General features: G+C 51.2%; 1 protein-coding gene across 8 annotated transcripts in view; it reads right to left on the reverse strand.

Annotated features, from left to right (window-relative positions):
• ehbp1 (EH domain binding protein 1) overlaps nucleotides 1–13,721 on the reverse strand; it is a 74,473-nt gene that overhangs the window by 27,391 nt on the left and 33,361 nt on the right. For all 8 annotated transcript variants that reach the window (XM_072709526.1, XM_072709525.1, XM_023840681.2 and 5 more), the window contains 5 exons: nucleotides 8,148–8,326; nucleotides 7,570–7,618; nucleotides 3,699–4,586; nucleotides 3,002–3,043; nucleotides 2,380–2,529 (listed from right to left, as the gene is read on the reverse strand). In XM_072709526.1, the coding sequence (XP_072565627.1) occupies nucleotides 2,380–2,529; nucleotides 3,002–3,043; nucleotides 3,699–4,586; nucleotides 7,570–7,618; nucleotides 8,148–8,326 (1,308 nt within the window). The remainder of the gene's footprint in view (nucleotides 1–2,379; nucleotides 2,530–3,001; nucleotides 3,044–3,698; nucleotides 4,587–7,569; nucleotides 7,619–8,147; nucleotides 8,327–13,721) is intronic.

A 13,721-nucleotide genomic window follows, 5' to 3' on the forward strand; every position in this document is an offset into this window, starting at 1 on the left:
TAAACTGTATAAATGGATAAACTGTATAAAAGGATAAACAGCAGCAGCAGGGTTTTCAACAAGGGACAAAAGAGTGGAGATAGTGGAGGGCTGGGGGCGGTTTGAAAGTCAGTGACGGCCTCACACCAAAGGTTACCAGCACTTAGGAGGTCAGGATGGTGGGTGAGCGTGCGAGTGTGTGATGGGGGGGAAAGAAAAGGTCTCGTCGGCAAACATCAAACATGGCCCAATTAAACTAATCATCACAGCCCAGTGAGCAGGAGGAAGCTCACCTGGCCCTGCCTGCGCTCCAGCATGCCCCCCCCCCCCCCCAACAGCACCAGAGGCACTAGCTGCTGTAATTACCCTGGCTAAGTGTCAGCAAGACACTTTCCCAAGACAGGCCCTTTAAATGTACAGAAACACATTAATAAAAACACAGGACCTAAATCAAAGGCAAGTTCTAACAGTGAAGCCAGGGGCAGCAGGCCGAATTACGATGGAGAGCTACAGCACATATTTATGGGGGAGGGGGAGCAAATGAGGGAATTTTTTTCAGGCTAAAGTCGGAGGAAAAAAGTGGGGTGAAGGTTAAGGGGGCACTGGGGCTTGTTTTTTTGTAACTGTTCACTAATTACAGATTTTCTTGTTGCGGGGGGGGCGTGACATTAGAGGGAATGAGGCTAAGAGTCCTAATAGGGTACGAAGCCCACCTACGAGGCTCAGTTCAGACCAAAGTATAAAACAATTAGCTGCCGAGGCCGCAGAGGGCCCCCGCGCCCGGGCGCTCAGCGAGAGGGCAGGGCGGGCGACGCGGCACAATTAGCGAGGCTAAGGAGCTACGCGCCAGGGACGCCCACTAGGAACCCTGCCTTCTCTCACCACCATCAAACCTCAAAAGATCTGCCTTCTGAGGATGATCTGCAGGTGTTTGAGCACCAAACTGCTGGTCACCACCCTGTCTGTTACAGTGACCCTACAGCCCAGCTTTGATCTCCCATCTTCTCTGCCCTAAAACACCCACTTGAATCCTCCATCCCAGGAACACGACACTTAAAGCTAAAGCTTACAACCACAGACAACCCCTCCCACCGCTGCCCGCACCCTCGATTCACCCCCCACCATCTCCCCCTCCCTCAGACATTACATCCATTGTCCTAAGACAATGAAGTTAGATATAATTTAATTAAATCATTTCTTATGCATGCTAAACCACAAGTGTTGGCTACTTAGAGGGACACTGCGCAGTTAGCCTGCTCGCTCAGTTCCAACAATCAAAACAAGACGATCGACTAATCTAATCTAAATCGCCCACAATTATTGGACGAGAGGGGTGGGGGTCCCTTTGACTGACATGTCCTAATAAACCTGAAAGATGGGATCTTGTGTGGTGTTAACTGCCTCATTAGCAAGGCGTCCTTGACAGCGAAGTGCCCTGCATGACATCACAGCCCTGCGTGGGAATGGCAGACTGAGCCTGCTACCACACGGGGGCGATGCAGAGCACACTATTGCGGTCCAGCAGCCCACGTGAGGGGCCAGGAGAGAGTCTAATCTCATTCAGCTTTTGAGGGTTACACACAAATCTGGCATGAGCCAAGATCTAGGCCTGCTGGCTTCCACTTCAGGGAAAACAGCAGCATCTTCAATGCAAATAACCTTTCAAATCTCTACTTTTTATGTTTTTAGATCAGCAAAAGGAAACAAGTTACTTTCGAGGATGGAACCCAGTTAACACAAAATCCAGTAACGCTGATCTACTGTAAAAAAAATAAATAAAAATGCGTCAGAAGCATAGTTCTCAAACAATCCTTCAAACTCTCGATGTACATGTCACGCAATGTGCATAGAGATATAATTGGGTTAGACAACAGTGCTTTACTATGAGGTGTGGAGAGGCCAGCAAATACTCTTAGTGAAAGGTCCCTCCCTAGACAAAGTTACAACAGGGAACTGGGGGAGGGGGGCGGCAAACAGTCGCCTTCACACTTGGAAGGCTTCCGTGCTCCACTTCCTCACTCTCTCTCATGCACAGAGACTCCCAGCTTCACAGGAGCCTGATGAGCCCGCTGTCACCCTCCCCCCTCCCTTTGCCAGTGGCACCACGTGCCGCCTCCAATCCGAGGGGCTCGTCACTGGAGGCTCGGTGCTTAATGGCACATTAGGCTAATGACTGTAATGGCTGGCGGCTGCAGTGCGGTGCACATTAAGCGTGACAGTAGCGTATGCGCAGGGCCTTTCTGCCCGCCCCCCCAGCGGAGAAAACGCGGCCGACTCCCCCTCCCGAATACGACTGGGACTAGTGCACTGGCACCCGGTGGGAGGAGCCGGGCCACACACAAGCTCCCAGTACAGACTCCCGGTGCAGACTGGTGTGTGGTGCACGGGTCACGCACTCACGTCGACAACGTGCGTGGGCCGTGGGGGGGCGCCGGACAGTGTGGCGATGCCCGGCTGCTTGCTGCTGGCCTTCATGGCGGCGTCGCGCCGAGCCTGCTCCAGGAGAAGCCGGGCCCTTTCCTTCAGCTCCTCCTGGCGGGACTGCGCCTTCTGCGGGGGCAGAGAGGAGGGAGGGCATCGTGGGACCACGCCCGTCAGCACAAGTGGACCTGGAACTGGTAAAACCTGCGAAGAAGCTCCAAACTACTCCGCCAGATAGAAACAGTGAGAAATACGTAATTTCCAACCATGCCTCCTTCAACAGCTTTTGCACTGACCCACCTCATCTCAATCATTTGTCTAATTACAAAAAATTGAAGTTTAAAACCCCTCAAGCCCCATTTTTTGTAACTAATTGGGGGAGGGGAGGAGGGAGTCTGAACCACCTCAGTTTTTATCATTCAAAAGCTCCCCTAAATACCATCCGATTAGTTTTGTCATCACGCATGCCATTTCTTGAAGGTGTTTTTCTTTGATTATTTATTATTGTAAATACCGCAGAGGGAATTTTATCTTAGAGGGAACTTTGTAGGCTTGAGAGTCTAAGAACCAATACAGTGCTCTGTGGTTCCGCCAGACTCACCTTCTCCTCAGAGACATTCGTCACGGCGACGGGCGTCACCTCCTGAAACAGAAAGTCCCGGCAGGGTGGGACGGGGGGGGAAGTTCTGTCAGAGCCAGAAGTTTTCATTTCCTGCAGTGCCATGGCCTGTATCTTGATGTTTTGGCACAGAAATGTGGAATGTTGCTATTTATGAAAAAAAAATATCCATCCCTGGCTCATGGAACTCACTGCCGAGGTAAATGACGGCTGGCGTGAGATAGCCCCCTCCCCCCAACTCTGGGGGCCACTATCAGCCAGTCCATCGGCAGTAATCCACGCACAGGTGCGGCTGTGGGACGCCTGCGGGACACGCGGCCTACAGATGGAGCAGATTCATTCTGCAGCCGCGCTTCACGACTCGGGAGTGACATAGGATAAATCCATCGAGGCTTTAAGCTTATCGCCGACGTGACTCGGGGATCTAAACGCTCAGCTAACAAGCAGCCTTCGATCGGGGGACGGGGAGTCGAGCTCCTATAAATGTTGATGAAAACATTACTGGGAGCTGAGAAGTAAAATATCACCCAGTTTAGGCATTTTTAATATTTTTTTGTCTCTGAGCGAGACTCTACACCCCGAGTTTTTCTGTGATGACACTTGTCGGGATTACTTGTATCTGGGAAATTACCCCACCCTATTAGCTGGCCTGCTGAGTCACTCACATCCGGGAGATTACCTGCGCACTGCGCTGCCCGTCGACTTGCTGCTGCACCTGGCCCTGTCCGTCACCCGCAGGCTCCGCCCCCATGTGATGCAGGCCCACCCACTTCGGCTTCATAAGCTCGGCATCTTTGTTGTAGGAGAGGCCCAGCTTTAGCGGCGACGACGGTGCTGCCCTCTGGGCGGGTGAGCCGGGCTCCGCACCCTTGCCATTCGCCTCCCCCAGTCCCCCTCTCCCCCTCTCCACCTGGCTCCCAGGAAAGGTCACTTCCGGAACCGGCTTGTCCTCCGCAGCCCTCGGCTGCTGGTTTCCCTGATCCAAGGTCTCCCCCTTCGGCATCCTTGGCACTGGATGGGGTTGCGGTAAATCAGCACCGTCGCTCCCTCTGCCGCTAGCCAGGGAACCAAGAGCCGGCACGGGCTCGGCACAGAGGTCAGAGGTCCTGGCCTGAGGGGCCGATGAGGGAGTTTCGACGACAGAGACGGAGCTTTGCGGGGGTACAGTGGAGGTCCGCTCGACACTGGGCTCTCCTGCGGACACGGTTGGCAGAGACGCGGCCGTAGCCGGGATGAACGGCACAGACTCCTCGCCGACCTGGCCAGGCCCGTCGACGGTGCTGCCGGCAGACTGCGCATCACTGTCCCGCCTCAGGTCATTCAGCTCGGCGTAGAACTTGTCCTGCCCGACGGAGCTGTCCGTGTCAGTCTCAAAGTCGCCCACCTTGTATGTGCTGCGGCTGCTGTTGGCCTCAATCTGCACCACGTTGAGCTCCTCGCCACTGAAGTGCGCCCGGATCTGGTACAGGTACGTCATGACGGTCAGCTTGTCAGGGATGGCCAACAGCACCATGTCCGAAGGCTCCAGCAGCCGAGAGATGCCGAGGCGGGCGAAGCCGTCGTACGCCTTCGGGGGAAAGCAGTGCAGTGTGTCAGAGCGGGCAGGTCTTCTTTACAGAGATGCCAGTTTATTTAATATGTGGAAAACGCTAAAACTGTCCAAGTCAGGGGATGCAGTGAGGGAGGTGGAGGGGTAAACTGTATGCCTTTAATGCAAATATGGGAACCAAGTACAGTACCAGGAACAAGTCTGGGTGCACCTGTTTATAGTGCATTTGACTCTGTTAGCTATGCTATTCACCTTACAGTAAAAGGCCTCGAGGCAATGCATATCACGTATTGCAAGACCTAGAGAAGTGTTCAACATCTCAAAATTTTCTTAAATATTTTCAACATTGTCAATATAGCCCCCTTTTGTGTTAAGGACAGCATTGCAGATTTTTGGGATTCTTTCAACCAGCTTCCAGATGTAGCCACCTGGAATGCTTCTCCAGCAGCCCTGAAGGAGTTTCCACAAGTTCTGACCACAAGTTGGCTACCTTGTTCTTACTTTCCGATCCAACTCATCCCAAACCAGCTCTACAGGATTTAAGACGGGGGGGATTGGGGGGCCAGGTCATCTGTCACAGGACTCCATCTTTCCTTATTCACAAAATACAGTACGTACATAACCTCGAGCTGCTCTTGTTTTAAAACAAATGATTTGCAGTAAGTGTCCAGACTAGACTAGTACTCAACATCAACAAGGTCAGTGTTTTGTTTTCTTAGTGAGAACAGCTGCACGATGGATTGAGAGATCACACACCCAATACATCTTGGTCCTTTTACCTTATCCAGGACCATAAATATATACAGAAATAGGTGTTGGTGGGGGGCAGGGGTGGGACTTATAGGGTGTGTATGCTGGGCAGGTACAGTAAAGGGCCAAATGTGGGGAAGAGGGTGAGAGAATCACACACACAGAGCAACACCTGAGGGTTTCCAGCAGGACAATGGCAGGCAGCCACGGATGGCACCCCAAGATAAGGAAAAAGATGCAAAGAGACACCACTCTAATCCGTCCTGGGGCTTATCAACCCCCCCTCTCCCCCCCCCAACACACACAAGACTGGTTACTTGTGCCGACGACAAACACCCACCAGCCAAGGAGCTGAATCTTAGATCAACTGATAACATTATCATTTTTAAATAAAGCCAAATGGGGAGGGACAACATCGCACAGAAACGTGGCTGCTGGCTCTCCGTCCGCGTCTCGGGCCCGTTTCTGTATCGCGACTCGCATCTACGGCGAGGCGCCTGATTCCGGCGGGGCCGCCAACACTGCAGCCATTGTCTGCGGTGGCTGACATTTCCGATAGGCGGGGTTATCAGCTCCTCTTTCTGGGGGGGGGGGGGGGGTTGTATACGTGTGTGTATTGGGGGAAGGAGGAGTGGGTGGACGGATAATCGAGTTAAGCCGTTTCTCAATTTACAATTAATTACAACTCCCCCCCCCTTTCATTCTCCCCTTCTCAGTTTTCTCCCCCCCCCCCTTAACTCTGTTCGTTTTTGGCATGCGTCTGAAGGTTCTACAATGGCCACTGCAGCACAGGCCTTTACACCGGGTGAACGGCAGAGCGAGGATGGAAGAGGTGTTGGCGTGGAGAGAAGAGGCTGCTTTTACACTGAGTCATTTAAAGTTTTCGCTGGTGACCCCCCCCCCCCCCACCACCACAGATCCCCCCTCCTCCTCAGGAAAGGAGGCCAAAAGAAAAGAGGGGGTAGGAGCCCTGATTGAATTTCTGACATATTCAACGGACAAGAGTATGTTTTTATTGTCCTGTTCCCTGTGAGTGCAACTCCAGAAGCAGGGGAATGGAGAGCTACCATCTCAGTGCAGGCTGGGGGGGTCATTTAGATTTTATGTTCTTAGAAGCTGGTGAGGCATACCATTTTTTGGGAGAGGGAGGGGAAAAAAACAAACAAAAAAATGACACACTGTCCGCCCCCCCCCCCCCAAGTTCTCTGAATATTTGTCACAGCACATAGAGTATCAACTGTCAGATGCTGTCACTCAAGGCCAGCTGTCCAGTCGTGTGTCAAGCGTTTTCCAATTACATGCCACACTGGGGACTGGTGTCACAGGAAATGACATCACCCTCTGCTCGTCACACGCAGAGGCACAAACAAGGCTCCTAGATTATCCAGCCTTAGTCTATATTTACTCTGTATGGGGAATTTAGAGAATTAGGGAAATTTTTTATAGTGAGAAAGAGGGGCTGGAGTGGGTGTAGGGGTGGGTGTAGGGAAACGCAGGTGGCTGAGCCCTTTCCTTAGGTGGTCACCTGAGACCAGGTGCTCCGTAGGCTCTACACACAGCCGTCCAAGAGGGGCGGGGAGAGGGAGGAAGGACCATCATTCACGGCTGAGTGCCGCTTTAATTGGGGGGGTGGGGGGCGGTGACGGCATCGCGGGACGCTCCACGCCTGGCAGGGCACCGCGCTCAGCCATTGTGCCCCAACACAAGGGCTGTGGGGGCCATGGCGGGTGTCGTGTGAAGGCAGGAAGCGGCTTGCAGGAAGCAGCCCACGCATTCACACAGCTGGGGAGGGGGGGGGACCAGTGAATGACAGGCTCAGGGAAAGGTGCAACTCAAGGGGGGGGGCTTTTATAATAAACAATGACGGCCATTTCTGAGGGGGGGGGCGGAAGGGAACATGGGGGCAATAAGTGATACACTTGAGATTTGACACAAAGGGAAAAAGGGGGGGGGGCACAAAATGTGCATTAGTGGCAACAGTTTTATTAAATGGTGGACAGAGAGGCAGGCTTCTGTGTCCACGTGGACACACACACTCATATATTCCTATCATTGTGGGGACTCGCCATTCATTTCTATGGGGATAACATCGATCCTAGCTAGGATAACCCTAATCATTTCTGAGCCTTAACCATATGCAACCAAAGATTTTTGTTTAGGGACAGAGTCTAAACAAGACAACGGATCTTCATCCAAGGGATTAGAGGTTTAAAAAAAAAAAAAAGCACAAGGCGCTGAGACAGGGACTAACCTTTTTGTTATTTTCCTTAATGTCCTGCGGATTCAGGTTCTTGTAGTCACTGAGAGGGAGGGAAGAGGGAAAAAAAAGGAAAAGAAGAAGAACACAACAGCAGAGTCACCGATTGCTCAATATAAGCTAACAGGCAGCGTTGACGTCCGATAGCCATATGAGGACACAAACTGGCTGAGCCCACGGCACAGAAAACCGGGGACAAATCTTCAGGGCGGCCAGGGGCCACAGGAGCACTAACCCCCACACCCGTCACCAGCACCCCCCCAAACTGAACACAAACCACCCCACAAAACGTGCACGAGAGGACGTCAACAGGCGTACACCAGACACCTCCACATAAAACCAGCTTCACCACAAGGTAAAATCCCCTGCTGTCAGCACAGAAAGACCAACAGGCTGACGCGGCCCGTCGCATTTCAGCATACAGTTCCAATAATCTTCCTGCGTACCGCCGTTCCGGTCCGTTTAGAGGGAGAAGGATAATCAGAAATGATCGTGTGATAGGAGGCACCTGGAGGAATGTGGGGGGAGAACGCGGCGGGGCAGACACACACAGCGACATTTTGGGGACTCACATGAGGTCGGGCCGGAAATGGTGCAGCAGGGCGCAGAAGGCCAGGCCGTTCCTCCAGGACGTGGTGAAGTTGGTGATCTTCACTCCACGGTAGTTGCGGGTCACCTCCCTGCACCAGGCCAGCAGGGACTGGCTGGCATTGGGCTTTCCACCCAGAATGGGGCTGGGGATGGGACTTGGCTGGGAGACGGGGAGGAAGGAGACAGGTTAGATGCAGGGTGCAGGAGAGCAGGGAAGCAGGGAACTTAAACACAAAATCAGCGGTAATGTTGATAGCACAAGGTGTGCACAGATTCATATATTTCATCTGTTGAAATGCAACTCTTGCATATATAAATCAGACAAACAACGCCCCCCTTTGGCCACCTCAGTAAAAGACAGGTGACAGCAGCAGGCTAAGAGAGAGCAGCTGCACAGTCCCTGTGACAGATCAAAGGCACAGGGAGGACAAGGCATCGTTGCGTGCAGTGCTCCCCCCGGAGGAATTCCGCAGGAAGGCGAGACAAACGCGGGCAGCTCCGACCACCTTCACCCACCACCCCCCCCCCCCCTAAATAACATTTAATTTCACTCAACTGAATTTCAAACACTCAGAAAGAACAACTGGGTTTATCAAAGCGACTTATACAACTTTACATAACGTTCAGCCTGCTGGTCCACAGGCCTGGAACGGATCTGCACGGCGCCGGGCCGCGTGCCCGTACCCCTCAACGTCGAGCACGGCGGCTACCCCAGGTGGCCCCCGCCTTCCTGGCGAGGATAAAAGCGGCCGCCGGCTTCTGCGGGGCTAATTACGCGGGATTACCGGTGCAGGTGCCATTAAAGCAATTAGACAAGACAGCGCACTTCAGAGCCGTGAAGGCGCTCGGGGCCGACGCCACGCAGCAGCGCCGAGGACGCCGGAGGCTTTAACCCCTTCCTGGCAAGGGCACCAGCAGAGCTTCTGCTCTGCCCAAACTGGTCAGCCATGACCCCCCCCCCCGAGTGCACCACTGTTTTGTCAACCCAATTAACCGCTGCAATATCCTGTAATGGGTGTCTGATCCAAGCAGAGCTGGTAATAATGCTGCATCTTCGACTAATTATTATTTTAATTACAGTGATTACATCCCTCAGATTGCAGATTGATGTGTTTTGAGTCAATACGGTGTCGGCGTAGCGACCGTTTGGCGGGGGGGGGGGGGGGGGGGGGGGGCATGTGGATGGGAGTACTGGCTGGCAGGACTAGTTAAACGATTCGGTGTGTCGCCCCGGAGGACGCTGGGTGGTGGTTGGGGTTAGGGGTTGGCCTGCCATTTCATTCCGCTTGGAGGAGGGATTATCAACGTACAAGGGCAGCCTGTAAAACAGCACGTTAAAATTAATGCATTTCCTATCATCTGTGACAAAAAAAAGGGGTAAATTAGAGAGGATTTAAATTCAGGAAAACAGCTTGGACCTGAACTGCACCGTTTTGTTTTTGAGTAGAAGATGGAGACATTTATCTGCTGAAGTAAATGAGCAGTAAACAACGCAAGCAGGGTTATTGCTGCAATGAAGAAGGGTTGCGTCCGGTCTGGGGGGGGGGGTTACACACTCATGCTGTGCACTGCCATGTCCAGAGAGGACACAGGCCAGACAGTACAGCTTCCCTAATGTCTGTGTACTGCGATGAAGATTACAGATCAACCATAATTACCCACTTCACTTTAGGTTGCTTAGGCCATAAATCAAAAAAAGATAGATGAAGTAAAGAGTCTTTATAAGGGGAAATAACGGCTTGCAAAGAACTTACTAACCTTGAAGGGAAATCATCTTACATATGAATATGCACAAGGAAACAACAGGCATGAGAGGTAAATATCTGCCACTGACCCGGAAAGTACCATGACCTTCAAATATAACTGCTACTGTAAGATAAGGTGACCCCAAAACACAAATCCAATCACAGTTTGGAAAAATTAAAACTTCACACTGTCAAGGGACGTCACACATGAGGACATGATACACTTCTAAACTCCTTAAAAACATGTAATGTGGAGGTACAGGACGTGCAGAACAGTTTACCCAATGAAGCCGGAAAACCCTAGAGCATGCTGGGACACATCCTGACATTTCTACCTCTCTATCTGGATTTATAACTGCAGGCAACAGCAGTGGGAGCAAGCCATGCAGACCCGCCAGTAAGTAAAGGAAGAGGCCAGTTTCTCTGTGAAAGAATGGAAAGAATCAGATCTCAGCAGCTGTAACAGTCAAATTATACACCACCTATTGCCCTCAAACTACTTGTACTCAAATCAGAAAAATTGTCAATAAAAACATTTTACTTGAAGGTAATTCTGAACTTGATTAAAACACAGACACACACACACACACAGACACACACACACACAGACACACACACACACACACACACACACAGCAAAAGGATTAAGTCAACACAGTGTCCAGCAGGGCAACAGGATTTTGTCGTCCGTTCTGTATGTCATGCATCTACAGTAACTACAGGGAAGGAGGCACCTTTATGTAATTGCAGTTCCGCACATGCTGAGCGATGACTCCAAGACTAAATTCAATTTGGTGGGAGGGGGGCGTATGTAGGGAAAGAAACAGAACGGCAGCGCGATGCAGCGCGCTCGCGACGCTAATCCCTAATGTGCGGCGGCACGTAATAACGTGCAAGATGTAGCTCTGGGTTGCCGTGACGAGAGGCGGGGGCCGTGAGCGGCGTTTTCCCACGCACGCGCTAGTGAACGTTGGCTCGATTGATGTCGCCAGGAGGGGGAAAAATTATATATATATATATATGAAGAAAAAAAACACACACACACACACACACACACACCCACGTCGGGCCGTTTGATCCAACAGGCAGAAAACAGGCATTCGTTCAAACGCTGTTTTAACCATGAAAGTGTCATTACAAGCAGGACAAACAAATGTAGCTAAAACATATGCGTGACAAAAATGTACGACAGCACTGAACAGCTTCCATTGCAGCCACAATGTCACCTGTGCATCTATCACCATTCTGCTGACAAAACAAAATATTCCATAACATTTTTATTAAAAGAAAAAACTAGAAAAAACTAAAAAGACTTCAGAAAAGGCATCTAAAATTGTGAGACACTGATCGAATTTAAATGCTCCCTCAGTTGCCTTGGGTAGATCTTTGATGAGGTAATCGGAGATGCAGTTACAAAACTCTAGTCTTTGTGTTAAAAAAAAATATTATCTACAAAACTTGATCAGTGTACAGGACCAGCTCCTGCAGTGAAGGATAATCAGGAAGACACCCCTATACACTGAAGACTGGATGCATCAACTGGGGTGTGAGGAGTGATCGACGTTTTCTAAAAGGGGCCCATTAACAGCAGAGATGGGGGTTGACCCAGAGACTAGCTCTCACTAATGCGCATGAGAGACCTTTTCCTCAGCAGTTCTTTTTGCCCACAGAATGAAAGTGGACCATCAAAGCTGGACTGAAGGCTCGTCACTCCCTCCACCGGCACTCAAGCCAAAAGCCCTGAAGGAGAATGAAGCTTTCAAGCGGCGGGGCCGGGGCACGCCGCAGTCACGCGGCGCCGACGGATGCCAGCAGCTGCCGCCAGGCTCCCCTTGGCGCCGGCACCTTGGTTTGAAAGCACAGCTATGATTGGTCGGGCGTGGCTTTTCAGCGCTCGTGGGCGGGCTGGGACTCAGGCATGGCGCCCAGGTTACGGCTCCCCACTGGGTCTGGGGACTGAGGGATGCCATGCTGGTAAGTGCAGAGGGTAATGGGGGGTAGGGGAGTATTCACTATCTAAAGGAATGGCAAGGATGCTCAAGCAAACATATTAGAACGAGCATCAAGAGGCACCACGAAGACAGCTCAGGCGCTCGATTACCCACATGCATGCCAGCCCTGGCTCGTCCTTGGGCCATCAAAGAGGCCTACAGGCCTAAAGGAACCAGATATGTGGGATTCAGCTCCCAGAAAGGTCCTGATAATCTTGCACAAGGCACTTAAAACTGAACCGCTTCGGTAATATCAAGCTGTATAAAAAGATTAACTCTACAATTATAAGCCTTGTAAGCCACTCTGGATTACGGCTCCGGTTAAGAAAATAACATATAATAGGATGAATAGGAAGAGCACTCGTGGAGGAAACTGGCCGGCTGACATGGTTCCCAGTTAGGACGCGGCCTGCTCTCAGGTCCCGGCAGAGGCATGCCTCTAGAACAAGCCGACGGTGGAAGGCAAAGGGTCAGACGAGGGAGCCATTTACACGATGATTAAAGGTTTTATTGCTGCTGCTGCCGCACGCCAATCATGCTAATCAAGCCAATGAGCACATCAAACAGCTGCAAGATCGTACACATTTGTGAGACATCTTTGTTTTTCAGAAGCAAGGTGGGGGGGACCACATTTGATTCAATTTAATTAAAAACAAGTATTCCGCTAGTAAGGAGGACAGGGGAATGGGAGACGGATGGGCCTGGGTAAGGGGATGCCAAGCTTCCCCCTTAGCTAACACTAGCAACAAGGGATAATATTGATCTCCTGGGACCCCCCCCAACCTGGGTTTAGGGCCACACACACCTGTGCGCTGCGCCAGGATAAGCCCAGATTAAGCTAAAGTTACCCCTCTCTCTCCCTGCCCCACCATGTCATTCAAAACCACGGCAAGCAAGCGCTCTCCACACAAAGCACCTTTTGGCCTCACCCTAATAAAAGCCATTAGCTCCGAAACATCAAACACAGAGGATTATGGGATTTTCGAAATTCACAGGCCGAGGACTTCCTCGCTCAGACAGGTACACTTCCCGGAAACCGCAGTAAGATTCATTGTCGTTTTCGTCTTTTTCGTCGCCGGGCCCATTCTGCAGCCTCTCCGTGAGCAGTAATCCCAAGAAGCAAAAAAACACTGGACACGAGAATACCTGAGCTTTTAAACCCCTTTGAAGACTAACAACTCGAGCTCTTTCTCTGCAGGTACTCAGAAGACCTGGACACTTTGCCTTGGCTCTGCATGCAGATTTTTGGCACTGATAGTTCTGTGACACCAGAACAGCAGCCATTCCAAGGCTTGGAACCAGACTGGTGGCTTTGTGATGTGAAAACACAGATCATTTAATGAAAAGAATGAGAGATCAAAAAATGGCAAAGCTTGACAGAGACTGTCAGGAGGGCAGAAGTTCGCAGTTAGCTTTCCGGCAACGTGGAATTGGTGAAAATCCAGAAACAGCTGTCTGACTACTCATGTCGCTGCCATGGCTGTAGGGATAGATGGGTGCATTGGTGCACGTGCACACACACACACACACACACACACACACACACACACACACACAGTCCATGTATCTTTATGGGGACTCTCCATTAGTTTCTGTGGCCATGACCCTAATCCAAACTATGACAACCTTAGCCCCCCATCCTAGTCCTAAAAGTTATTGTCTGCCCTAGATTTGATGCCTCCTTTGGCTGATCAGCAACACACCCCAGCAATCCCCAGCTTCTCTCCCAAAACAAGGAAGAAAGAAGGGAATAAAAATACAGGGGGCAAAAGAAAAAAAGCCGAGTCACCTTGCTTTGCTTGAAGGCTTCACACAGAAG

The sequence above is a fragment of the Paramormyrops kingsleyae genome, chromosome 3 (genome assembly GCF_048594095.1).
Source record: "Paramormyrops kingsleyae isolate MSU_618 chromosome 3, PKINGS_0.4, whole genome shotgun sequence".
NCBI classification, from domain to species: Eukaryota; Metazoa; Chordata; class Actinopteri; order Osteoglossiformes; family Mormyridae; genus Paramormyrops; species Paramormyrops kingsleyae.